Source organism: Mesoplodon bidens (genome assembly GCF_964165515.1).
Source record: "Mesoplodon bidens genome assembly, chromosome: 16".
NCBI classification, from domain to species: Eukaryota; Metazoa; Chordata; class Mammalia; order Artiodactyla; family Ziphiidae; genus Mesoplodon; species Mesoplodon bidens.
The window spans coordinates 63,070,942-63,098,050 of NC_138173.1; the positions used below are offsets into that span (position 1 = coordinate 63,070,942).

A 27,109-nucleotide genomic window follows, 5' to 3' on the forward strand; every position below is an offset into this window, starting at 1 on the left:
AAAGATAGCTGTACGACCCTTTGTGGTTCTCCTACACCCACGCCTTTGTAAAAAGTCCTCAAGTCATCCTGCTCTGGATGGGCCATCTGTTATCCATGGGGACCCTGATGCAGTAACTGCATTACAAGTGGAGAAAAGTGCTGTAAAGAAAATAGACAATGTGCTTACATGGAGACTATTGGGGGATCTCTTTTAGTGTGGTCTGGGAGGGGCTCCCAGAGCAGGGGGGTAATAGTTAAGTTACAGCATCGAGGGTGAGCCCCCGAGGGGTGGGCAGGCAGAGCAGCTCAGGTGGAGGGCTGCCTGTGAAGAAAGACTCCAAGCAGGAGAGAGCTTGTTAGAAGGGATGGAAGTCACCTGTGTGACCAGAAAGCACTGAGGGTAGGGCCGGGGGGCAGGTAGGCCAGGAGGAGGAGACGGCAGTCAGGTAGGACAGGGAATTAGAGTTGCGTGTGGACTTTGGATTTATTCTAAGTGCAGTGGAAAGCTATGGAGGGTTTTCAAAAGAGAAACATGATTTTTTTTTTTTTTTAAAGAAGGTTGCAGTGGAGCTCCTTGGTGAGTAGATCGGAGAGAACAGAATGAATGAATCAATCAATGAATGAGTTAGCTATGGATGACGCTTTAGCTGACTGCCCTCCTGCCTGCAGGCCAGTCTCACCCTCCAGCACGTAAACCCCTAGAGGGAGGGGTCCACGTTTTGTTAATTCCTCCGTCCTGAACATCTAACCTAGCCCAGTTTCTGGCATGTATAAGGTACCTAAGGATGTTCACTGTAAACCTGATTCTCTAACAGTTGCTTCTCATTTTTTTAAAAAAATTTATTTTATTTTTGGCTGTGTTGGGTCTTCGTTTCTGTGCGAAGGCTTTCTCTAGTTGTGGCGAGCAGGGGCCACTCTTCACTGCAGGACGCGGGCCTCTCACTATCGCGGCCTCTCTTGTTGCGGAGCACAGGCTTCAGACGCGCAGGCTCAGTAATTGTGGCTCACGGGCCCAGTTGCTCCGTGGCATCTGGGATCTTCCCAGACCAGGGCTCGAACCCGTGTCCCCTGCATTGGCAGGCAGACTCTCAACCACTGCGCCACCAGGGAAGCCCTGCTCCTCATTCTTGAGGGCCTTGTGGTCAAGGCTGGGAGCAAGGCTTCAGTTCCTCTTCATGCTTCAGGGCGTGCAGTCAGGCACTGGCATTCTTTCTGGGCTCTTTGCAAGCTGGCCTTTTCTTTTGTTTCCCGAGTGAGAGAAGGGTCAGAGCAGGCTGCACGCATTCAGTCATCCTTTCTGTGACTACTGAACACCTATGAGCCCCATGTCCACGAGCTCCTGTGGCATCATGGGCTGCGTTATTCCACCTGTCTTCTGACTCGGTTCTGTTTAGCTTGGTTCACTGATAAATATCAGAGAACCAAAAGATATCAAAGCTGGAAGGGGTTTAGAGCTTATTAAATTGACAAGTTTACCAGTTGAGTCCCATGGATCCCAGGGTTCTAAGAAATGGCTTTAGGGGTGCCCGAAGAGGGTGGTGGTGAGGTTGGCAGGAGGTCCCCAGCCCTGCATTCCACATACTTGTGTCAGCACACTTGTGTTGTATATTGAAGTTCAGTATAAAATTAGATTTATGAAAAGAGATTAGGATCTGATCTCTTTGGGGAACATTATTCAACCTATGACACCTTGCTACTCAAAACTAGCCCTCAGACAGCCAAAATGGCCTCACCTGGGACCTTGCTTTTAGAAATGCAGGATCTTGGGCCCCACCCCAGACCTACTGAATCAGAATCTGCATTTTAACAGCTTCTCAGGTGATTCACACTACATTTTGCTAATGAGGTTTAGAGGGAATAAATTAGTTGTGTAAAGTCAGTGTGACAAGGTCATGACTTGAAACCATATCTTTAAATTCATAATCCATAATTCCAAATACCAGGCATACAAATCTACTCCTCTCTTTTTTTTTTTTTTTTTCCGGTACGCGGGCCTCTCACTGCTGTGGCCTCTCCCGTTGCGGAGCACAGGCTCCGGATGCGCAGGCTCAGTGGCCATGGCTCACGGGCCCAGCCGCTCCGCGGCATGTGGGATCCTCCCGGACCGGGGCACGAACCCGTGCCCCCTGCATCGGCAGGCGGACTCTCAACCACTGCGCCACCAGGGAAGCCCCTTCTCTCTCTTTTATGGAAACAGAAGATACATAGTGTGTGTCTGGCTTTTCTGCCAATAAGATGTTAAGGTCCATGCGGTCAAGGACTGTCTTTGACCAGTCCTTGCATGCCTTACGGTGGTGACTGGCGTAGCCTGGACACAGAGTTGAGGCTCATATTGCCACGGTGTGTCATATTTAATAGATCTGTCCCTTTTGTTTGCTTTTCTAGATGGTCAAGGTGAAGCAGAAGCACCACAGGAGGGGCTTTCTCACCAGGAAGGCCTGGGAGGAGATCTGATTTCTGACGATGCTTCCATCTCTCCTGTCCCCTCAGATCCTCCAAAGAGAAGGTACAGTATTGATACAGGCAATCAGCACACATTTGCTAGCACCTCCCCTCTGCCAGGTACTCCTGCAGGCTCTGGGAGAACAGAGAGTAACACCTAGTCACCGTCTGCAGGAGCTGAAGGTCTGAGGCAGGAAGACTGAGGGTTTTGTCTCCTCTACTTTCTCTATGGCAGTGCTGGCCAGGGTCCCGGCTCTACCAACGTCTAGTCTTAAATTTCCTGAGTTAAGGTATTCATGTCCCTCATTGCTCAGGAATGACAGCAGCAACAGGAGACAGAACCAGGTGCTGTCCCTCACCTGCTCTTTAATTCATCAAGATGCTAGATGTCTTGGCTTTGTGTTTGTCCCAAATGAGAAAGTGGTTCTTATACTACCCAACAAAAAGTCAGAACAAGCTGGCCTTCTGCATGCAATTTGTTGTATCAGTTAGCTATAGGTGTGTAACAAATAACCCCTAAGCTCAGTGGCTTAATATAAGCACTTATCATTGTTCATGAGTCTGTGGGTTAGTGTGGGTAGTTTTACTGGTTCCAGATAGTCACAGGTATATGACTGATGTGTCTGTTGTCATTTGGCAGTTCTGCTGATTTTAGTTTGACTGTTGGTTGCTGGTGGGGTGGTCCAGTATTGCTTTACCTGGGACCACTGGCCTCTCCTCCATACAGTATTAGATCCTCCAGCAGGCTATTCCAAGCTTATTCCAATGGTGGTGATGGCAGGGTTCCAGGAGAGAAAGTGGAAGTACACAAGATCTCTTGAGCCCAGGCTTGGAATTGGCAAAAGTCATTTCTGCTGCATTCTGTCGGCCAGTGCAAGTCACAAGTCTAGCCCATGTCACAGCAAGAGGAGATTACGAGTTACAGGGTAAAAGTCCTGGATACAAGGAAGCCATTAACTGGGGCTATCAATACTTTCAGTCTACCATATTTGTTTATGTCAATTTCTTACTAATGATAATTCCTCATGCCATCCCTTCCTTTTCCACTCAGAGCTGTTATTATCAGTAGGGCAAATTAGTGCTTCCTTGTGTGGCACATCCTGAGGTGGTATTACTGGGCTGTGACAGGATGGTACACAGTGTATGTATGTAAGGGGAGGGGGGCAGGGGGCGGGAGACAGACGGAAATCAGAAAAGGTGATAGCTCAGAGCTTGACCCTTAAAAGAAGGTGTGAAGTTTGTACACTCATACTCACTGCAGTGTCTCCTTCCCCCTATACGGCACCATGACAACTACCACCCCCAAACCCCAAAATCAGGACTTCAGTTATTTTTTAATATCCTTTAATGGATCCTTTGCCATTTATTCCACTAAGATAATAGCATAGAATTAGTGGAGGAAGGCAAGAGAAAGAGAAGGAAGAAGTACTAGCCTTTTTCTTTCTCCTGGCCAGTGCATCCTCCATCAATTAAAATTCCACCCACCTACCAATGTTCAATTCAAATCTGACCTCTGTAGTGATGTCTTTGTTGCTTACTTCGGCTCTCACAAATTTCTCTCTTCTCTGAAGTTCTATCACATTTTTTTCTACGACATGTCTTACACTTAATAGTTCTCCCTTTATCTGCTTTGGTCCTCTCTCCCTTGGATAGCTTGCTAGCTCTGCAAGGACCAAAATGATGGCTTGTTCATGTTTGTTTTTCCTCTGAGACTAGCACAGAGCTTTCACATGGTAAATGCTCAGTACAGGTTTGCCATTTTATTGATGAACAGATACCCTTTGATATCTACCCTTTCCTACATGCAATATTTCTTTTAATCCTAAAAGCAACCCTATGTGGTAGAAATTATTATTTCTATTTTTAGATGAAGAAATTAAGGCTAATAGCACAAAATTGGGGAAAACAAATATTCTAATTCAGATCGGCCTGACTCCAAAGCCTTGAGACTTTTACTAGTTTCCTCTGTTCTCTACTGGACTCAATTATAATCAGCAGAAATGGAATGAAGTCAAATGCAGCGGTATTGCTAGAAGGCAAGAGAATAAAATTCAATAGGAACTCAAGCTCAGTTTACATCCCACCCATTGCTGCTTCTGTGGCAACAGGGATTCTTCACCTCTTTATGTTATTATCCAATTTCTAGATGCCCAGGTGTTGCACATCTGTTTTCAATTACTCATGACAGTCCAGATCAATGAAATCCCCTGGAATGTGAAACCTCGCTGAGATGATGACATCTTGGTCAGTCTTTGCAATTTTCTTTTTTACCAATTTTCTTTTTTTTTTCAAAAGCAATCACGAAACTCAGAATTGCTACATTTACCAGACAGAAATGGCAAACTGGTCCTCTGGATAGGATCAGACAGCAGGTTAGGGAGATCCTTATTTAGACCCAGCTCTGCCACTGATTTGCTGAGGCATCTCAGTTTCTCATTCTGTGTAATAAAAAATAAATGATACTGATAATCATGCTCACAATAAGAATTGACATGTGGTCTTGCCAGGGACTGGGTTAAACCTTTCTATGGCTTACATCTTTTACTTGTAGCAATCGCTGCTTGTGGTAAGGGCTATTATTAGTGCCCTTTTTTTTTTTTTTTTTTTTTGCGGTACGCGGGCCTCTCTCTACCGCGGCCTCTCCCGTTGCGGAGCACAGGCTCCGGACGCGCAGGCTCAGCGACCATGGCTCACGGGCCCAGCCGCTCCGCGGCATGTGGGATCTTCCCGGACCGGGGCACGAACCCGTGTCCCCTGCATCGGCAGGCGGACTCTCAACCACGGCGCCACCAGGGAAGCCCCTAGTGCCATTTTTTAGGATGGGAAAACTGAGTCATAGAGAGGTTAAGTCATGTGTCCATCTATACTTATCTCCTCCAGAGATGGAGAGAGAATATGTGATATAAATAAAAGCATGTGGAAATACCTGGGAAAATATTATCACAGCTTATGGATCTAAGGTAGGTTCTTACTTAATGAAACAAATATGTTAAACTTTCTTTCAATAGATCAAAACTGTTGACTAAGATCCACGATGGGGAGGTCAGATCCCAAAATTACCAAGTAAGTGATGAGCTCTTCCTACCAAGCCTCCCCCAGCTCTTCTTGTGTGAATGAACAGTCAGACCCAGAGTGTGTACATGCTGCTTTGTGTTGTAGATTGCCATAAACATCACTGAGGCCCACCAGCTGGTGGGTGAGAACATCAACCCAGTTGTGATCATTGAAATTGGGGATGAGAAGAAGCAAAGCACAGTGAAGGAAGGAACCAACAGCCCATTTTACAATGAAGTAAGTCACAGAGGTCCCCAGCTTCCTCTCCACCAGCACACTCTTCACCACCACTCTGCAGCATTCTTCAGTCAAATAGAAAAGCCGACGCAGAGCCACCTTACAAAATTTAACAGACAGTGGAAAGGAGAGGCAAGGAATTCCTCCTGATATTGAATTCATTGCTGTGTTTTCAATAGATCCATTTTCTTATTTCTTTAAAAAAATATTTACTGGAGTATAACTGACTTACAATATCATATTAGTTTTAGGTGTACAACATAGTAATGCAATTTTTTAATACATTATGAAATGATCACCGCAGTAAGTCTGATTACCATCTGTCACCATACAAAGTTATTACAATATTATTGACTATATTTTCTGTGCTGTGCTTTACATCCCTGTGACTTATTTACTTTATAGCTGGTAGTTTATACCTCTTAGTCCCCTTCACCTATTTCACACATCCCCCCAACACCCCTGCCCTCTGGCAAACACCAATTTGTTCTTTGTATTTGTGAGTCTGTTTCTGTTTTGTACGTTGTTCCTTTGTTTTGTTTTTTAGATTCCACATATAAGTGAAATCATATGGTATTTCTCTTTCTCCATCTGACTTATTTCACTTAGCATACTACCCACCAGTTCCACCCATGCTATCGCAAATGGCAAGATTTCAGTATTTTCTATGATTGAGAAATATTCTATTGTGTATATGTACCCCATTTTCTTTATCCATTCATCTGTTGATGGACACTTAGGTTGCTTCCATATCTTGGCTATTGTAAATAATGCTGCAATGAACATAGGGATGCATATACATTTTCAAATTAGTGTATTTGTTTTATTCAGATACTCAGAAGTAGAATTGCTGGATCCTATGGTAGTTCTGTTTTTAATTTTTTAAGGAACCTCCATACTGTTTTCCATAGTGCTTGTACCAATTTCTTATAAACTCATCTTCATCTGTCATAAGCTCTGAGCTTATATCCAATAACTGTGCTGGTTAGGGAGAAGATATACATTCTTTTGCATAGCAGAAACATTGAAAATTTAATTATTAATTTTGAAATAGGCAAGCTGTGTTGGAAGGTACAACGGTGGTATTTTTCTAAGCAGCGCAAAAATTGTAAAGGAAAGCATCAAAGAGAGACACAAAGCTTCTAAATTTATACACACTAAATTCTTGTTTTTAAATAAAAAGATTCAACAGTTTTTAAAAATGGTCAGAGATACAGAGTTTAAAATGATATATGTGAAAATATATATGATATATGTGTTTCCCCCTGATCTTTGATCTCTATCTAATCCCTTAGTGCCCCTCCCTGGAGACAGCCATTCTCCCCAGGCATTTGTGTATCCCTTGCAGAGATATTCGAGGCCTGCATAAGAATACAAACAGATACTGTAGCCAAATGGTAGCATTCTATACACACTGTCCTGGACCTCGGTCTTTTCACAAAACAATGTATCTTGGAGATTAGTCTGTATCTAGACATATAGTTCAGGGCTTGCCTGGTGGTGCAGTGGTTGAGAATCCTCCTGCCAATGCAGGGGACACAGGTTCGAGCCCTGGTTCGGGAAGATCCCACATGCTGCGGAGCAACTAAGCCCGTGTGCCACAGCTACTAAGCCTGTGCTCTAGAGACCACGAGCCACAACTACTGAAGCCTGCATGCCTAGAGCCCGTGTTCCACAATAAGAGAAGCCACCACAATGAAAAGCCCATGCACCACAACGAAGAGAAGCCCCCGCTCGCTGCAACTAGAGGAAGCCCATGGGCAGCAACAAAGACCCAACACAGCCAAAAAAAAAAAAAAAAGTAAATAAATAAATTTATATATATATATATATATATATATATATATATATATATATATATAAAAGACATATAGTTCAATCTCATTTTTCCTTCTTTGCTGTAGAGTTTTCTATTGCATTGATATATTATAATTTACTACACCGATCTCTCATTGATGGATATTAAAATTTTTTTCAGCCTTTGGATACTACTTATAATGATATTTAAATGGCATAACTAGGGTGAAGAGTATATGCATTTAAAATTGGATATGAGCACATTGCCCTCCAAAAAGGTAACAATTTGTACTCCAACTAACAGTGTGCAAGAGTACTTGTTCAACCCGAGGCACTTCAACACCATGAATTGTCAAAAAATGCAGTAAACTCTTAATTAATTTTTTTTTTTTTTTTTTTTTTTTGCGGTGCACGGGCCTCTCACTGTTGTGGCCTCTCCCATTCCAGAGCACAGGCTCCGGACGCGCAGGCTCAGCGGCCATGGCTCACAGGCCCAGCCGCTCCGTGGCATGTGGGATCCTCCCGGACCGGGGCACGAACCCGTGTTCCCTGCATAGGCAGGCGGACTCTCAACCACTGCGCCACCAGGGAAGCCCTTTAATTAATTTTTTAATGAGAGTGGTAATTGAAAAGGCAGGCAGAGAGAGTATGCATAATAAAATATATAGAAAATTCCCCAATCAACTTTGAGCTGTTAACTCCTTTCCTCTTTATCATTTTCGCCTCTGAGACTTTTACGATGTGTTTAAGTGACAGTTTTCTCCTTTCTGTTCTATGCTTCACCTCCATAACATCTTTCGGCCTGAATGTGATATGAAATAACGTGCATGAAAATGCTTTAAAACTGCAAAGCTCTACAGATTTGTTGACGATTATATTAATGTTTGCTTTGTGCATACAAGTCCTGGATCTAAATGACATTCAACTAGGCTAAGTGTAATCATTGGGAAATCAAGTAAAAAACAAAGAAGTGGAATTAAGAATCTTTGTTACAGATTTGGACTCTAATTTTTCAAGCCCAAAGGTCATCAGATGTTGAAGGAACCAGTTAGTAGAGGCTGGGGAATATTTACCAGCTACAAAAATGTGTGTGGGTTCAGAGGTCCAGGGAACATATGTGAGGCAGCTAAATCTGAAATACTGTATGTGAAACTCAGTGGAAGGCAATAAACATTAGAACTAATTTATTGGTCCAAAGGAACCCCCGCATCTCATACACTAGAGAATGAAGAACTTCATGCAAGTGTTTTGGACATAAAAGAAATTCTGAACACCGAAGCTCTTAAAAAGTTTGAATATATATATGAAAAAACTTCCTGAAATGTAATACATAGTTTCCTGTTCTCTTAAACAGGAGACACTGAACATAACGTAACTTTTCATTGATATTGAAGAACGGCCATTTTGAACGTCTCTTATTATGGTATATGATGACATCTTTCAGCTTTCACGTTTTGGTTTTTCTGTGTTGCCTTTAACAGCAGGCTGTTAGTGATCACTTCTCCCTTTCCTACTGCTGTCATTTTCGTCTTTAATGTCCTTGTGTCATTCCTCCATCTTGCAGCTCAAACACAAAACAATCCATGAGACAACTTCCTACCAGCCTCCCCCAACCCTATCAGTCCTCAAAACACACAACCCACAGCAAAGCACTACACCAGTTTTCTACATGAGGAGCCTCCTACCTCACATTTGGGAGGCACTAAATAAAGTTCCAATGGTGAAACATCTAGCACTTGAATTCCTTTTATAGTAACTTCAGGAGAACTCAGCTTTGGCCCCCAGCCCAGCGATAACTAGCTATATGACTCCAGACATGTCTTTTAAATTCTTTCATCTCCAGTCTCTTTAACTGTAGAATATGGAGAGCAGTCTATATATTTTCTTCAACTCTAGAATTCAATTGCTTTCCTCAAATTAGAAATCTCCCTTATGCATAATTTCTTTTCATTCTTTCCCTGGTCAGTCTTGGGAATTTCACAGGGATGTTTGAAGCTGAAAAATCCTGAGAAAATCAGATTTTAATCAAGTTCACTCCAAATTAAAACCACACTGTAATATACTTTCACTCATCATTATATATAGGCAACAGATAAATAGATAGATAGGTAGATAGATAGATAGATAAATGTAAAAGAATTGAAAGTTCAAGGGTTGGCAAGGGAATGGCTATTTTCATATGCTGCCAGTGGGAATGTAAAATGGCTTAGCTCCTTTGGAAAAAAGTTTTATGCTAGCTACTAAAAATTTACAGGCACACAAGCCATGACCCAACAATTCCAATTCTCATGTCCATTTTAGAGGAAAACTTACAAATATGTTGTATAAAGATGTAATTGGTGATACTTTCTTTTTCTATTTGAAAAAAAATGAAAACAAATTAAATGACTTTCAGTAGGGGAGGGCCAATCAATTGATGATACAGTTATGTCATTGACAACTTTGCAGCAATTTGTTAGAAAAATGCAGATCTAAATCTATTCCAAGAACAGAGTTCTTACATGCAAGCCAGGAATTTATGGTCAGAATGAACTTTATGTTTTCCAGTACTTTGTCTTCGACTTCATTGGGCCCCAGTTGCATCTTTTTGACAAGATCATCAAAATCTCAGTAAGTATATCATTGCTGGTGGGGGTGAGGGGAGGTGGAAGAGATTCTAGGCTTTGGGAACTCTCTAGGGCAGCTCAGTTGTTTAGGAATGAATAGATTCAGGAGTGTGAGTGTGGGTTGTTGAGCTTGAAACCAACAGAATAGAACTTGAAATAATCAGTGCAGAGGCATCTGGGAAGGAAAACAGACTCAAGAAAGGTTCTATACTTGCTGGAAGCAAGTTGTAAGCTACCATCAAGCCATTGTGTAGCTGACTAATGTGGGAATGTGAAATATATATGTGAAGTATAAATGACATCTTAATAGATTGGCATTTTGAGTTGATTTCTTTCTTTTTATCAAGCAAATGTTAGTATTTCTCTCTTGGGGTGATAGCCACACTAATAATAATTAGTCACAACCCCCATTCCCCTCCTATTTGGTAATAAATAGAGAAATAGGAACAAGAAGCAGGAAGCAACCCAATATATCCATAATGCTGAGCCGGAAAATGTGATTCGGAGCAAGTGGTTGCCATTTGGAGTCTTAATAGTTGTCTCTGAGTGTAAACATCAGGACCTGCCCACGGCGGGTCGGGTCTGCTACAAAGAGCCTTCCTCAGCCCTGCGGGTGATTTCCTGTCTCCACAGATCAAGTCTGAGGAGTAGAGATGGAGAGAGCTTCCTGGTCCACACAGGTGCCTTACTAGCTTGGCCCACCCTGTAGAGGGCAGGAATGAGAAGGAAAGTGCCCGTGTTGAAGCCGTATTAGTCCAAATGAGGGTAGGGCAGGCCAACCAGGATCACTGCCAACTTCACATCACACCACTCAGTAAAGGAACAGAGAGCTGTGGATGGCTCATTGCATCCATCTCACCAGTCTGAGAAATCTCTGCTTCTCCCATGAAGCGCACAGTGGGGGTGTGTATGCCTTAGTGTGGTGGGGATGGGCAGGGGGGTTGAAGAGTAGGTGCTCTCTCCCCAATAAATTCTGAAAGAACAGAATTCCTACTGTATGTGACAACGTAAGATGTGTGGAGAATGAGGAAATGTTTTGAACAGTGACACCAACCCTGAGCAGAGTTATGAAGATGGCAAAACTTGTCTTGAAGACTTCCTTACCTATCATTATCACCCACTCAATCTCTATTATATAAATTATACTATATTATACTACATTACATTATATGTATGCATATTATATATAAGTCGTACATTAAGGCTTAGGTAATAGTGGAATCATGATATTCTCTTTCCCGGGGGTACTTGAAGAATGTGACTCTTGAGGAATAAAAAGTCACTAGGACCCAAACATTCTTCACACATGAATTTCAGGCGTGATGACAGGTGGTGAGAAGATATTTCAGGACCTGGAACATTGCCCAGGATGTCTCATTGCATCACGCAGGCAACCACCTGTTTGTGGGATTGGCTTTATAACAGGCTCCTAGGGAACTGTCTAGAGTGCAGATGAATAGTTAATAGCTAGGGTTCTTTTTTAATTAATTACTTTTTGGCTGCATTGGGTCTTTGTTGCTGCGTGTGGGCTTTCTCTAGTTGCAGCGAGCGGTGGCTACTCTTCGTTGAGGTGAGGAGCTTCTCACTGTGGTGGCTTCTCTTGCTGCGGAGCACAGGCTCTAGGTGCGTGTGCTTCGGTAGTTGTGGCACGTGGGCTCAGTAGTTGTGGCTCGCGGGCTCTGGAGTGCAGGCTCAGTAGCTGTGGAATATGGGATTAGTTGCTCTGCGGCATGTGGGATCTTCCTGGACCAGGGATGGAATCCACGTCCCCTGCATTGGCAGGAGGATTCTTAACCACTGCGCCACCAGGGAAGTCCAATAGCTAGGTTTTATATGGCATCATAGACAAGGGTCATGACTCGCTGCGGGGCAAGTGGATTTTTAGCAGAGGATCAAAGCTGGTATTGCCTATCTCTGTTCTCCTCACTTGGAAGAAAAGAATACTTTGGTCTCCCTAAAAGACACTTGGGGATAGAGACTGAAGATTTTAAAGGGAAAACTACCCTTGAAAAGGGAGTGTTTAATATGTTTTCTGTTAGTCCATGAACCAAAAGTTAGCATGTCCAGAAAAAATTCCATGTGAGAGAAGTGGGCCAGTGCTGTAAGCAAATGCTGTTGGGACAGCCAGGCTGTAGCAGACCCTGGTGGTGCCAAAGACCACCTTCCCTTGACAGTGGCCCCAGGCATGCAGGGCCCCCTTCTCTCTGTGTGTGAGATGCCCTTGTCCTTGTAACCTAATGCTTGACCACACCAGCATTGCCTGGTGCTCACACTGGGTGGATGATTTGAGGAGGCCTCCTGTTATTTAAAAATCCGTCTGGGGCTTCCCTGGTGGCTCAGTGGTTGAGAGTCCACCTGCCGATGCAGGGGACACGGGTTTGTGCCCCGGTCCGGGAAGATCCCACATGCTGCGGAGTGGCTGGGCCTGTGAGCCATGGCCGCTGAGCCTACGCGTCCGGAGCCTGTGCTCCACAACAGGAGTGGCCACAACAGTGAGAGGCCCGCGTACCGCACAAAATAAATAAATAAATAAATAAATAAATAAATATCCGTCTGGGGCTCTGGCTCATTATGCCCACAGGGACCAAGAAGCCTTTGATCTGAGAAGAGAGCTTGAGTAAAGCTCGTGTTCTTGCTCAGGGCTTTGGGAAGCTGCAGTAGCAGCTCTAAGCATGAGGGGTTTGAGGTGAGTTTTGTGCCTGTGGACTTAAATAGCTCCTCAACTGAAGCCAAACTGTCCTTACTTCCCCTTTGTTCTCTAACACCCTTGCAAACTTTGGACAAGGGAGGAAGAGCGGGAAGGGAGCTGGGAAGGGCTCTCATTTTCTTCATTTTTGGAAATCAATTGAATGTGTTGTTTCTTACTGCCTCTTTCAAAAGGATCTGTTCAGAAGCTATGAAACTCTCTCACTCATCCATCATTCAATTAGTCAATCACTCATTAACTCACTGAACGTGTATTGAGTGTTTATTACGAACAAGGCCATGTGGTGGGTAGAAGAAGGTAGGCAACTGTACTTGAATCAAGGAACGCATAGAATCTTACAGTTACAAGGAAGCCTCAGAGACCATCTAGTCCAACTTCCAGCTGGCGTAGGAATCCCTCTCCACCACCTCCATGACACATGACATGGGGTTCTTGGGCACTACTTGATTATATCCAGAGATGGGGAGGTCACTACTTCTAGAGTAGCCCATTCCATTGCTGGGAAGTTCTGTTATAAAAATTGCCTTTATAGTGAGCTGAAATCTCTCTTCCTGTAGCTTGGGAACCACACAGGGATCCTACTCCCTCTTCTAGATGGCAGTATTTTCAAGTGTTGAAGACACTTGAGTTACCATTGCTCTTCTTCCACACTCTCAGTTTTCTCTTTTCTGGGTTAAAAATTAAACTACTGGGGGTTTCCCTGGTGGCACAGTGGTTGAGAGTCCGCCTGCCGATGCAGGGGACACAGGTTCGTGCACCGGTCCGGGAAGATCCCACATGCCGCGGAGCGGCTGGGCCCATGAGCCATGGCCGCTGAGCCTGTGCATCTGGAGCCTGTGCTCCGCAACGGGAGAGGCCTCAACAGTGAGAGGCCCGCGTACCACAAAAAAAAAAAAAAAAAAAGTTAAACTACTCCTGATTCTTCAGCAATTTTTCATGCAGTGTGACTTCTGGACTCAGGCCCAGCTCTGCCAGCTTCCTTTAGAACTTCCTAATCTTAATGGTATTAACATAAAAATGTGCTGCTGTAACCAGCCAGGCACGCTGCTGACTTCTAATCAGACAAAATATTGAGGACGACAGCCTCCTTTGTTCTGACTATTGTACATGTCCAAAACTTCTCAAGGCAATAAGCATGAGTTCTCTGAGAAAGTTGTGAGCAAAGTGTTGTGGGATTTTAGGAGAGAAAGGGAATACTTTCATCTGCAGAGGATCAGGGAGGGCTGCTCAGAGGAGGCAACATTTGCTCTAGGCATTTAAAGATGGATAACATTTCAAAAGGCAGAGATGGGTTTGAAGAGTGGGCTGCCCTAGAGTTCATTTTGGCTACAAACAAACAAACAAACAAACAAGCAAAAAACACGTTTTAGGCAGTGAGATTTGATAGGTGTCCTTCAATAGAAAATTAGCTAAAATCCTGCTAGGAGATGAGGTACAGCTGCAATACTTTGGACGCCCTGTACAGCCAGCCCTGAGGTTTGATAACCAAATGTCACTGTGCTCCAGATAAGTGTGAAGGCCAGACAAGGTTCAAGGCCTAGAATCCGCTTTGAATGGGTTTGTCATGAACCCATTTCACAGATTTATCCTCAAAGAGAAATCTAGTGTTGTCGGACTCACCACTCCATCTCTCTCCAGGTCTTTCACCACAAGCTGATAGGAGGTGTATTGATCGGCTCCTTCAAAGTGGACCTGGGGACTGTGTACAACCAACCTGGTGAGAAAGCATTGCCTCCCAATCTCTCTCTGTTACTCTTCTCTTACTGTGACACCTGAAGGTCAGTTAGTTTATGCGTTCTTCCATGTATCCATTTATTCAATAACACTGAGCACCAGTTTTACAAAGTGGAGCAAGACATGGCTCTTTTACTCAAAGTTCACAATCTAATGATACAAATATCTTATATGTTCATACATCTGAGCAGTTAAAAATTTTTTTTTCACAAATTCTGTCCAATTTACTGCTGCGAGACACAAGAAGGAAAGTTGGAAGGGTGTAGAAGTTAAGAATATGGACTCTGGGGCCAGATTGCCTGGCTTCAAATTCCACTCTACTCTTTCCTAGCTGTGCAACCTTGGGTAATAACTTGACTTCTCTGTGCTGCCGTTTCCTCATCTGTAAAAATGGGGATAAAATAGCACCTCCTTTATAGGGTTGTTGGAGGATTAAGTGAATATATACGTAAGTGAATATATGCATAAGAATGTATACATAAGCACTTTATAGGATCTAGCACAGAATAATGACTGTGACGTGCCATACGTGGGTTTGCTGTAATTATTATTATTAACCCTGATTTGTCAGAGGAGCTAGGTAGTTTGTCCAAGGTCAAGAGCTAATAAGTAACAGAACCAACAGCACACATAGACCTTCTCATGAAAGGCCCCTTCTCTTCAACAGTGATTCCAACTCACATGACCCCAAGGGGGCCAGGCAGTGAGCATCGCTGAGTGCAGTGGGCTGGGTTTAATGCAGTCAGGGGTGACAGAGGCTATGGGAAATGGGGGGCGGGGCTCACAACCCCTGTGGAAGGAGTAGCATCTACTCAACTCCTTACCACCTACAGTCGTGTGGAAATGTGGGCTCCGTGTGGCCAGATCTAACAGTCTTTAAAAAGATAAGCCTGAAGTCTAGATTTTGTAAGAGTTTTGAAGTTTGGGCTCACCGTGTAGGTCAAACAAAAAGATCCATGAGCAGCGTTTATGGCCTGTGAAATCATGTGTGGCTTCTACACTGCATTAAGGTCCTCCTCTCCGGTCAAAGCTAGACTGCCGTCCAGGCAATTTCCACTACATTGAAGGCTTCCCAACCCCCTGTGGCAGTTTGGAGAAAAAGATGGAGACGTGGGTAGGAAGAGAGAGAGGCAGCACGAGACTTGGAAATAACTGTGATGAGCTGGCCCCTCCTGGGGAGTAAAGGGTGGGGAGGCTTCGGGTAGGAAGAGAACTGGATGGAGCGTCGGGGTGCATCCGTGCAGGATATCTGAGCTGTCAGGACGTTTTGCAGGTCATCAGTTCTCCGACAAGTGGGCCCTGCTAATGGACCCCGGCAACATCAGGACTGGCACGAAAGGGTACCTGAGGTGTGACATCAGCGTGACTGGGAAAGGAGATGTCTTAAAGAGCCATCCCAAAGCCTCTGATGCCAAGGAGCACATAGAAAAGTGAGACAGGTCCATCGAGGACCATGCGAGAGAAATGATACGTCCCAGTTTCCATGTCTCTTTCTTCTCTCTTTCCTTACGGGTTCATGAGAACTTCCAAGTTCAAGGCCTGTCCAGTGGGGATTCTGCTCTGTCAGAGGCACCACGTTGTGTCTTATCAAAGGCATCACTGTCCTTTGGGAGGTCAGCTTCTAGGACAAGAACAGCCTGTCTTCCTATAATAACCCATAAGAGATAAACTATTCCTAAGCCTATCCTATTGCTCTGAATTTAGTTGATTTTTCTTTGAAGGAAGAATAATTTCAGCCACTAGCTTGTAAAATGGGAAGACTTTATGCACCTCTCTTAAGTGTTTATTCTTTAATTCCAGGACCTGAACGAGTTTGCATTCACTCTATTTTTGTTGTTGTTGTTGTTGTTGCGGTACGTGGGCCTCTCACTCTTGTGGCCTCTCCCGTTGCGGAGCACAGGCTCCAGACGTGCAGGCTCAGCGGCCATGGCTCACGGGCCCAGCCGCTCCGTGGCACGTGGGATCTTCCCGGACCGGGGCACGAACCCGTGTCCCCTGCATTGGCAGGCGGACTCTCAACCACTGCGCCACCAGGGAAGCCCGCTCTATTTTTTTTAAATTAATTTTTATTGGAGTACTGCATTCACTCTATTCACACCTTGTGCTGTCATTTACACTAGAAAGCAAACTCATTTTAGCGATGAATCCTATTTTTTCAGATTTTTCTCCTGTATCAGAATTCTTCTTTCTGCCTCCAAATTGCCTCTACCTTTTCTCTACTCTTTCAAGTGAGAAAGCTTTTTTATGTCTTATTTTTGTCCCCCCCAAGGAACCTTTTGATCCCACAAGGGTTTCCATCAGAGAGACCCTGGGCCAGATTCTACGTGAGACTCTACAAAGCTGAAGGGTTGCCCAAAATGAACTCCAGCATCATGGCGAACATCACCAAATCATTTGTGGGTGACAGTAAGGACCTCGTGGATCCCTTTGTGGAGGTCTCCTTTGCTGGGCAGACGGTGAGGAAGGGTCATCACCAATCCTGGCAGACCTGGACTGGAATCCTGCTCTTTACCCAGGACACTGCTGGTCAAATGACATTAAGTTAAAATCTAAATTAGGAAGTGCCCAGAGAGAGGAAGCTTGTCACAAAAAGGCTTTACATCACATGGCAGGAAAGTAGTGGAGGGTCACCCACTCCCTCACCATTGGAGCTCGTGGAGAGAAGTGAGGGGAGGATGGCAGTTCAGCACCCAGGCAGGCAGGCCTCCTTCCTCACCTCTGGCTGCTTCTCTGAGCTGTTGCCCAGTACCCGGTCCCCAGAGGATTACCACCTCCCTTTCAATCTGCTCTACAATCTACCCAGCTAGTCCTTGTCCTGCGTAAGCCTGGACATCCCTGTTCCCAGCTGTTCCCTGCTCAAGAGCCATTGGAAGTGCTAGGGCCTGGGCACATGGTCAGAGCTTAATCCTGGTTGGCCGGACTTGGAAGCTTCAGCTGACACACATATTGTTTCCACCTGGCCCCTCCCCTTGGCAGGGTGAACCTTGGACTATTTCTATCTTGGACCCCATTGACATATATAGGACATATATAACCCCCATATAGGACACCACCTCCATTGTATGACGAGGAAACTGAGGTCCAGACTAGGGACGGGATTTGCACCAGGTCCAACTTTTATAAAACATGAAGTCAGGCTCTAACTATATCTGCTGCAATCCTGGAGATGTATGCCACTCCTTCATACACAGGTGTCAAGTTCACCCCAACCCAGTGGATGATGAGAACTTCCTGAGGGCAGGACCTGTGACAACTCACCTTTGTCCCAGATGCCCAGCACAGTGTCTGGCACAGAATAGGACACCAGTAATGTTCATGGGGTGTAACTGATTTCCATGGGTGTTGGTGGAATCAGGTTCATTATTTTTGACAACTCACTTTATATTTCCAGCTGGTGTAAAGAGTTTTCTTTAGTCGGTCAAGGGCCCCTTTCATTTCCTTCTGTGGCTCACATTTTCCTGGCTTTGTTTTTTAGGGGCGAACCACAGTGCAGAAGAACTGTGCCAATCCTGTGTGGCACGAACAGGTGGTTTTCAAGGAAATGTTCCCTCCCTTGTGTCGGAGGGTGAAAATCCAGGTATGGGATGAAGGCAGCATGAATAATATAGTGCTGGCAACCCACTTCATCGACTTGAAGAAAATCTCCAATGAACAGGATGGAGATAAAGGTAAGGGCCTCACGTGTCTGACTTGGAGATAGGGTCTCCAAATGATTGATTTAGAGCCTTCATCTTCAAAAAGAGAGGGTTGGAGCAGGCAATGTCTTAGGCACCTTCCATCCTCTGTGTGGCCTGTAGCTTGGGTTGGTTCAGGGTGGTGAACAGAGCCAGACTCTGGGAACCACGAGGCTTGTTCCCTGTCCCACATCTCCCAGGAACATTGCTGTGTGTCCTTGAGGAAGTCACTCCCTCTCTCTGGGCCTTAGGTTTCTTAATTGAAAAATGAAGAGTTTAGATTAGATAAGAGGTTGGCAAACTGTGATCCATGGACCAAATCTGGACTACCACGTATTTTTGTATGGCTCACAAGCTAAGAATGGTTTTTACATGTTTATTTATTTCTTTTTAAAAATTTAATTAATTAATTAATTTTTACTTTTGGCTGCGTTGGGTCTTTGTTGCTGGTCACGGTCTTTCTCTGGTTGCGGCGAGCAGAGGTTACTCTTCGTTGTGGTGCATGGGCTTCTCATTGCGGTGGCTTCTCTTGCTGTGGAGCACGGGCTCTAGGCGTGCGGGCTTCAGTAGTTGTGACACGTGGGCTCAGTAGTTGTGGTTCGCGGGCTCTAGAGCGCAGGCTCTGTAGTTGTGGCGCACAGGCTTACTTGCTCCATGGCATGTGGGATGTTCCCAGACCAGGGCTCGAACCTGTGTCTCCTGCGCTGGCAGGCAGATTCTTGACCCCTGTGCCATCAGGGAAGTCCCGGTTTGTACGTGTTTAAATGGTCCAAAAAATATGGTGCCCTCAACTCACAATGGGAGCTCAAGAGCATGAGTATTTCAGGGAGGTCCTGCTGACTGCACTCAGAAAGCCAGGGCAAGAATGGAGAGTCCCAGCTAATCCACTGAGTCAGGCAAAGGAGTTTTCACCCAAGATAAAGCTCTTTATTTATAAAACCTAAATTAATAGCTGTTAATTCTCTAAATACCCCGATCTACCTTCCCTTTTTAAAATTCCAATGCAGTCTTCCTCTGCACTACAAATTTGCATTGATCAATGTATATATTTGTGTATATGTGTGTATATATATATATATATATATATACACACACACACACACACACATACACATTATACTGAAGGCTTGGCTTAAGCAGAGAATGAGATTTACATATTTTTGTGCCCTGCACAGAGTGACACCATAGAAAGGCCTTAATAAATATCTACTGTTTATATATTCATGATGTAGGAGGATTTACCACAAGATTTCTTTATGCAGAAAGCATGCTCTGTCCACCTACAGGATTTCTCAACCAGACATAAACATGTTACCCACAGACTTTCCTGGTGGCGCAGTGGTTAAGTATCCACCTGCCAACGCAGGGGACACGGGTGCGAGCCCTGTTCCGGGTAGATTCACATGTCTCGGAGCAACTAAGCCCGCGAGCCACAACTACTGAGCCTGTGTGCTGCAACTGCTGAAGCCCACGCACCTAGAGCCTGTGCTCTGCAGCAAGAGAAGCCATTGCAATGAGAAGCCCACGCACTGCAACTAGAGGAAGCCCACGCACAGCAACGAAGAACCAACGCAGCCAAAAATAAATAAATTAAAAAACAAACAAACATGTTACCCACAACTTTTCAGAAACATCTTGATGGGTTCAGGGAGATGCATAACAATGGTTTAAAAAGTAGACATCGGGGGCCGTGGGAGGGGGACGGGGGGGAATGGAGAGAGGAAGTTTTCAGGCATAAAACTATTGATAACAATAAAGCATATGGAAACTTTTCCTCATCAAAAAGCGGGGGGATTGTTAAGCAAATTATGATATATATACTTATTAAGAGTAATGGCTAATATTCTACACATCTCTTAAAGACCTGTGTGAAGCACTTAATATTATCTCTTTTAATCCTGATAGGTGAGATAGATACTATTAGCACCCCCATTTTACAGTTGAGGAAACCATGGCATTAGGAAGTTAAAAAACTTCCACAGCTTGAAAATGGCAGACCTGAGAGTTGAGATTTGAGCCCAGGCAGTCAAGCTCAGGACCACCATGCTATATACTGCCTGTCAAAATGGAATATTCTGTTGTCAAAGAGATGTTTGCATAGACACCGTATATTTTCCCAGATGCTCTGTATTAAGAAGGGAAACTACTTATGCTAAGAGTAAGTTAAGGTCACCAGGTCTTTTCAGTTCTACATTTAGAATATATCTCAGAATATTTACTTCTCTCAATCTCCACTACCATCGCCCTGGTCCAAGCCACCCCTGTCTTCAGGTTTTTTTTAATATAAATTTTTAAAAATTTTATTTATTTATTTATTTATTTATGGCTGTGTTGGGTCCTCGTTGCTGTGCGCGGGCTTTCTCTAGTTGCGGTGAGCAGGGGCTACTCTTCATTGCAGTGCAGGGGCTTCTCGTTGCGGTGGCTTCTCTTTTTGCCAAGCACGGGCTCCAGGCGCAGGGGCTTCAGTAGTTGAGGCACGTGGGCTTCAGTGGTTGTGGCACAAGGGCTCAGTAGCTGTGGCTCACGGGCTCTAGAGCACAGGCTCAGTAGTTGTGGCACATGGGCTTAGTTGCTCCGTGGCATGTGGGATCTTCCCAGACCAGGGATCAAACCACTGTGTGACCAGGGATCAAACCACTGTGCCACGAGAGAAGTCTGGGATATTCTTTTTTGTTTTGTTTTGTTTTGTTTTTTGGCCTCACCAAAAATTTGTGGGATCTCAGTTTCCCAACCAGGGATCGAACCTGGGCCATGGCAGTGAAGGCCCAGAATCCTAACCACTAGGCCACCAGGGAACTCCCCATGACAGGATATTCTGTAAATATTTTATCTTGTCTTTTCTTTATATTTTACATTTCTAAATGAATGTGCACAATTTTCATAAAGCAAAAAAAAAAATAGCCAGCTTGAAAGCATAACTAGACAACTAAAGCTTGGTATCTTTACAGGCTTTCTACCCACATTTGGACCTGCCTGGATTAACCTGTATGGCTCACCCAGGAACCAAAGTCTGATGGATGGCTACCAGGAATTGAATGAAGGTTTCAGAGAAGGCGTGTCATTCAGGGGCAGACTTTTGGTGGAGATTGCTGTGGAGATCCTCTCGGGAGGGACACAGGAGGTTAAATTCTCCAAGGCACTCAAGGAGCACAAGCTGTCTTCAAAGGACAAAGACTCCAAATCTTCCAAAGGCTCAAGTAAAGGCAAGGGTGACAAACCTGATGATGGAAGAGCCCAGCAGGCTTCAGACAAAACCAACTCAACAGAGGTCGAGGTGGAGCCTTTTGATGCGCCCCTGGAGGTAGGTCTGAGCACTGCTCCACCGTGTCTGTGATTTGAGCCCAGAGCAGGGACAGCACCTGCCACAGGCTTCCAAAGACCCGCAGAGGGGACACTGCCCCTGCAAAACATGTGTTGGCTCAGCCCTGGATTCCGGGGCTGCCTCTTCCTGCTCACATCACAGCCATCTGCTCATTATACATTCCATCCGCGTCCCCCCCAAATACGGATTCCCATGGCAACCAAAGTAAAAGAGAAATAAATAAAAGGGCTCTGGGGGAGCTGGTGGGAGTGGGTGGTGGGGTGATGGACTGAAGTCTATCTGTGTCCTGATTTTGTTTAGTTTTGTGAGCTTAGCGTACACTCTGGATGTGAGATAATGTGGGATGAGGGATAAAGAGGAAGGAGAGTGGGTGACAAGCTGTGGGATGAAAGAAATTGAGAAACCTATTCTCCAGCCCCCCCCACCCCCGCCACGGCTGCGGGGAAATCACAATTGGAAGGAGTGGTTATCTTTGCTTGTGATTCAACATAATGCACAGCAGCATCTTTTAGCCCAGTTCTGTGTTATGGTAGAGAGATCTGGGGCTCCAAGAGGAATACAAACCATGAATATCCTCTCAATTGTTTAGCAATAGTACTTTGTAGTTGCAAACGAAGGAAGTTTATGTTTTGGTGGGTAGATTACAGCTTGGATGATTCTACCTCTGGGAGTGTGTTTCTCAGGTCATCCAGGCAATAATTTTAGATGGGGAAGGGAGGCAATGGCCAGTCTTCCTGAGCTGTCCATTCCTAGTAGAGACTAGACACATGGAAGGATTTTTAGTATGTCGGTCACCTTAGCTTTGGAAGAGCCGCTTAATTTTACTGCTGGGAGCTAATAAATCTTAAGAAACAGTGCCGGGGAGAGGTTGTAGCTCAGGGTTGGAAATCTTGGGGATTGGTCCTATTCATGGCTCTGATACTAACATCTCTCCGTGTTTCAGTTTACTCATCAACAAAATGGGGTGGTAATGGTCCCTCTGTCGTAGGCACCTCCTGGAGTGAATGAGGGAATAGTTGTAAAATGGTCTGCAGAGTTCTTAGCACATCCATGGTGAGCAGGCAATACCTTTGCTATTGCTGTGGTTACTAGTGTGTTTCTATGGTTTACTCTCACCACCAGGGGAAGGTTATTCAGAGCTCTCCACTCTGCTTGACTGTTTTTGGACTTTGCCAAAAATTGTGGGTAGCTTAGTGGCCACCTAAACTGATATTCCCTGTATCTGTCCCTGTTGAGACCAACCGTTCTTTTCTAAACAGAGATTGCAAAGTGGAAAGGGGTGGGTTGAAGATTTCTTTAACCTAAGTCAATATCTTCAAGATATTTTGCTGAGGTCATCTGAAAAAGTAAAGTCTAGCAGAAAGCCAGGGTGACTGGGAACTTATGTGGGGTAGAACATCCATTTTTCTACAAGGCCAGGGGGCCATCTTGGCTATTGCGTGGTCTGAGAGGGGAATATTCAGACCCTTATTTCATTCAAACTTTTATTTCATTCAAACCCTTATTTCTCCTTCCCCCCGCTTTTTTTTTTTTTTTTTTGCGGTACGCGGGCCTCTCACTGCCGCGACCTCTCCCATCGCGGAGCACAGGCTCTGGACGCACAGGCCCAGTGGCCATGGCTCACGGGCCTAGCTGCTCCGCGGCATGTGAGATCTTCCTGATCCGGGACATGAACCCGCGTCCCCTGCATCGACAGGCGGACTCTCAACCACTGCGCCACCAGGGAAGCCCTCTCCCTCCTCTCTTAATCTTGGCTTTCTGGTTTGTGGTCAGTTTCTTGCTGTGTTTATTAGTTATCTATTGCTGTATAACAAATTACCCCCAACTAGCAGCACAAAATAAACAAATGTTTATTTCCTCTGTGGGTGAGGAACTTGGAAATACCTTAGCTTGGTGGGTCTGGCTCAGAATCTCTCATGAGGTTCCCATTTAGCTGTTGGCAGGGGCAGCAGTTATCTGAAGGCTCGACTCAAGCTGTAGGATCTGATTCCAACATGGCGCACTCACATGGCTGTGGGCAGGAGGCCTCAGTTCCTCACTACATGGACCTTTCCATAGGCTGCTTGAGTGTCGTCATGGAAGATGACTTCCCCCAGAGTGGGTGATCCAAGAGAGAGCAAGGCAGAAACTGCGGTGTCTTTTATGACCAAATCCATGGAAGTCACACCCTGACATTTAGGCCACATTCTAATTGTTAGAAATGAGCAGCAAGTCCAGGCCATGCTGAAAGGGGTGGGGCGGGAAATTAGCCTTCACCTTTTAAGGGGAAGATTTTCCAAGAATTTGTGGACATATTTTAAAACCACCACACTGGGCTTCTACCTTTCCCAGAGCCTCAACAGCTCAGAGCTCGCCCTTACCAACATGGTAACATCCCTTTTTTGCAGCATCTTCTTCTTTTTTAGCTCTCCAGGGTCCTCCAGCTCTAATCTCCCTTGCTGCAGCCTTACTCGCATTGCGTATCTGGACAAATGAAATCCCACGTTGCTGGCTTTCAAAACTCACCCTCATCACCACCATCAAAGCTTTTCTCCCTTAGGTCAAACTTTGTATTCATTTTTAAATCCTCAACATTGGAAGGAATAAAAATAGAGTCTGACTCCATGAAATTTATGGAGATAAGACATACAAAATAAATATACAGGAAGTGGAAAGTGATAAGTGCGATAAGTAGGGACAGAGAAAGTGCTATTATTTCCTGGAGTGAGTGCAGTATAATGATTAAAATGTTGGGCTCCCAAGTAAGACAGCTGGGTTTAAGATGTGGCAGTATGGTGCAGTGGTTACTGCCCCAGCCTCTGGACAAATATTCCCTCTGTTTGAATCTTTGAGCAAGTGACATAAGCTCCTTAGGTTTATTTCCAATAATAACCTCTACTTCATTGGCTCACAGTGAGGATTTAATGAATTAATACAACAAAGTGCTTATTAGAACAGAGCCTGGCACATAGTAAGTGCTCAATAAATATTAGTCATGTTTAGTAACTTTGGACAGATATCTTAATCTTTCATGGAATTGCAGTGTCTTCATCTTTAAATGGGTATAATAGAAAGATTCCCCTCCTAGGATAGTTATGAGAATTACATGAGGTAATGTAGGTAAAATTCTTAATACCACATCTGACACATAGTAAGAGTTCTGTAAACATTACCATCATCATTTTTCTAACTCAGGGAGTCAGTGGATGCTTCCAGAAGAAGAGGCATTTGGGTTGGACCTTGAAGGGTGGGTGGGATTAAGACATGAATTATAGTCGAAATAGTTATGGTGACTGCCACTTGCAGCATTGATATGAGTAGGCTTTATAATAGGTATTGCACATGGATGATCTCATTTCTTCCCCGTGTAGGTCCTACTATGATGTTTATTTCACAGACAAGGAAAATGACACCCAGACAATGGACATGGCTTGCCCAAAGTCAACAGCTAGGAAGTAGCAGAGTTGGGATTTGAAAAGGGGATTGCCTGGCCTTGGAACCTGCTGTCCCTCTTCCAGGCTCTATGGCCTCCATTCCCTTCAGGTCTCTGAGTGGTTTTTAACCTCCTCCCAGATAGTAAACTTGGCCCCATGAAGGTGCGATAAGGGGCTGGCTTACAGCCAAGGGACACAGTGGGGCAGGTGGGAGTGGTGTGTGCTCTGTGACTAAGAGCAAGCACTGGGTCCCCACCCTGTCCCACATTTTCTGGTCAATAGAAACATTTCCTGCTGATGCCAACAGCACAGGAGGCTCGTGTGTGAAGGAAGGGTCTCAAAAAAGAGAGAGGAACAGAGGTCAGGGCTCTTGATTGAAGGGAGCTCTTAATCTATGAAGCCACGACTGCTTTATTTCCTTAAATGAACCGTGTTGCTTTTTCTGTTGAGCTTAATAAGTCCAAGGGTAAAACCAGAAAGAACAGACTATAAATCCAGCTCATTCAGCTTCTTCGCTCAGAAATGTGATGCTGTGTCATGTGGTGTCCCAGCTACACATGCTCCTTGAACAATCAACCTCTTAGAAAGATACGTATACCAAGCTTACCTTTAAAATAAAAGGAGGGCTTCCCTGGTGGCGCAGTGGTTGAGAGTCTGCCTGCCGATGCAGGGGACACCGGTTCGTGCCCTGGTCTGGAAAGATCCCACATGCCGCGGAGCGGCTGGGCCCGTGAGCCATGGCCGCTGAGCCTGCGCGTCTGGAGCCTGTGCTCCGCAGCAGCAGAGGCCACAACAGTGAGAGGCCCGCGTACCGCAAAAAAAATAAAAAATAAAATAAAAGGAAATTTGATTGTAAGGTTAAAGCTCAGAAGGTGGAGATGACATCATTCTAGATAAATGGCTGAGTTTGGATTTGCAGTTTGTAGGTCCTGGTTTCTGCCAGTCTGATTAGAGGGGAAATTATGTGCCATTTCAGGCTGACACCAAGACTCAAGTTTCTATAAATTACCTTGGACCGGGTTGGCATCACTAATTCAGCTTCCTCCTGCTAAAAAAAGAGCCAGCCCTGTCTAATGAATTTTTTTCTTTCTATAGCTTGTACCAGAAAAACAAGAGGAATTTTTACTCTTTGGAGCATTTTTTGAAGCTACCATGATTGACCGGAGGATTGGAGATAAACCCATTAGCTTTGAAGTTTCTATTGGTAAGTGCAGACAAGCACGGTGCCTGGCACATGGCATGAACTTTATACCTACCTCTTAAATAAATGAATTAGTGTGTTACGTGAAGATGGTAACACTGTGCTGGAGGTTTGCACCTCAGGAAGATATGAATAAATCCTTGTCCCCTCTGGTGTCAATATGTAAGGGATAGATTTATTTTCATACTTAAAAGAAAGGATTAATAGTATAATTTGCATTCAGACAGACTTGAACTACTAATTCTGGTTCCCTTACCCTAGGCTCACTTAATTTCTCTGGGTCTCAGTTTCTTCGTCTATAAAATGGGGATAATGATAATTCCTCATGGAGCTGTTGCAAGGGTTTAATGAGTTAATGCATGCAACATGCCACACATATAATAGGTGCTGTTATTATAACTCCCAGCAATCTTCCTGGACTGATGTACATCTGGGAAAACCACTCCAAGAAAGAGCATTCCATCAGGGAAGGTCTTGATTTATATTTGGGAAGTTCTCCATCAGTGGAGCAGAAGGAAATGGAGATGGAATCCAGTTAATTTGTAACTTAAGCAATTTTTACAAAAAAGAACCTAAGACGTATGTTGATGATGGCTTAGTATCATTGTCAATCTTATTTCTTTGGTCTGCCCATCACTCTACCTTCATACTGAGAGTTTATTTCCCTGCCCTGGGAAGACATAAACTTGGATCCTTTCTGCCAAGCAGCCTGATTCTGCTTATTGACACCTGGCTCTTCTCCCCTTGCTACTGGCTCTTCAGGTAACGTTGGGAACTTAATTGATGGGGGATTGCATCATGGGAATAGGAAGAAGTCACTTGACCCAGCTGAAGAAGATGCCCTTCCACTGCTGCCTGAAGGAGAAGGAGACGCAGCCATGCCCATGGTCTCCACCACTCACCCCGAGAAGCCACTCGTGACAGAAGGGAACAGGTAGGAG

At 44.7% G+C, this 27,109-nt stretch overlaps 1 protein-coding gene across 1 annotated transcript in view; it reads left to right on the plus strand.

The window, feature by feature from the left end:
- FER1L6 (fer-1 like family member 6) overlaps positions 1-27,109 on the plus strand; it is a gene marked incomplete at its 5' end in the record, with an annotated part of 170,748 nt that overhangs the window by 30,261 nt on the left and 113,378 nt on the right. The window contains 11 exons of the mRNA XM_081214331.1: positions 2,367-2,487; positions 5,432-5,486; positions 5,583-5,714; positions 10,059-10,121; positions 14,463-14,541; positions 15,832-15,988; positions 16,828-17,014; positions 18,034-18,226; positions 21,181-21,533; positions 26,063-26,171; positions 26,931-27,102. Of these exons, the coding sequence (XP_081070457.1) occupies positions 2,367-2,487; positions 5,432-5,486; positions 5,583-5,714; positions 10,059-10,121; positions 14,463-14,541; positions 15,832-15,988; positions 16,828-17,014; positions 18,034-18,226; positions 21,181-21,533; positions 26,063-26,171; positions 26,931-27,102 (1,621 nt within the window). The remainder of the gene's footprint in view (positions 1-2,366; positions 2,488-5,431; positions 5,487-5,582; positions 5,715-10,058; positions 10,122-14,462; positions 14,542-15,831; positions 15,989-16,827; positions 17,015-18,033; positions 18,227-21,180; positions 21,534-26,062; positions 26,172-26,930; positions 27,103-27,109) is intronic.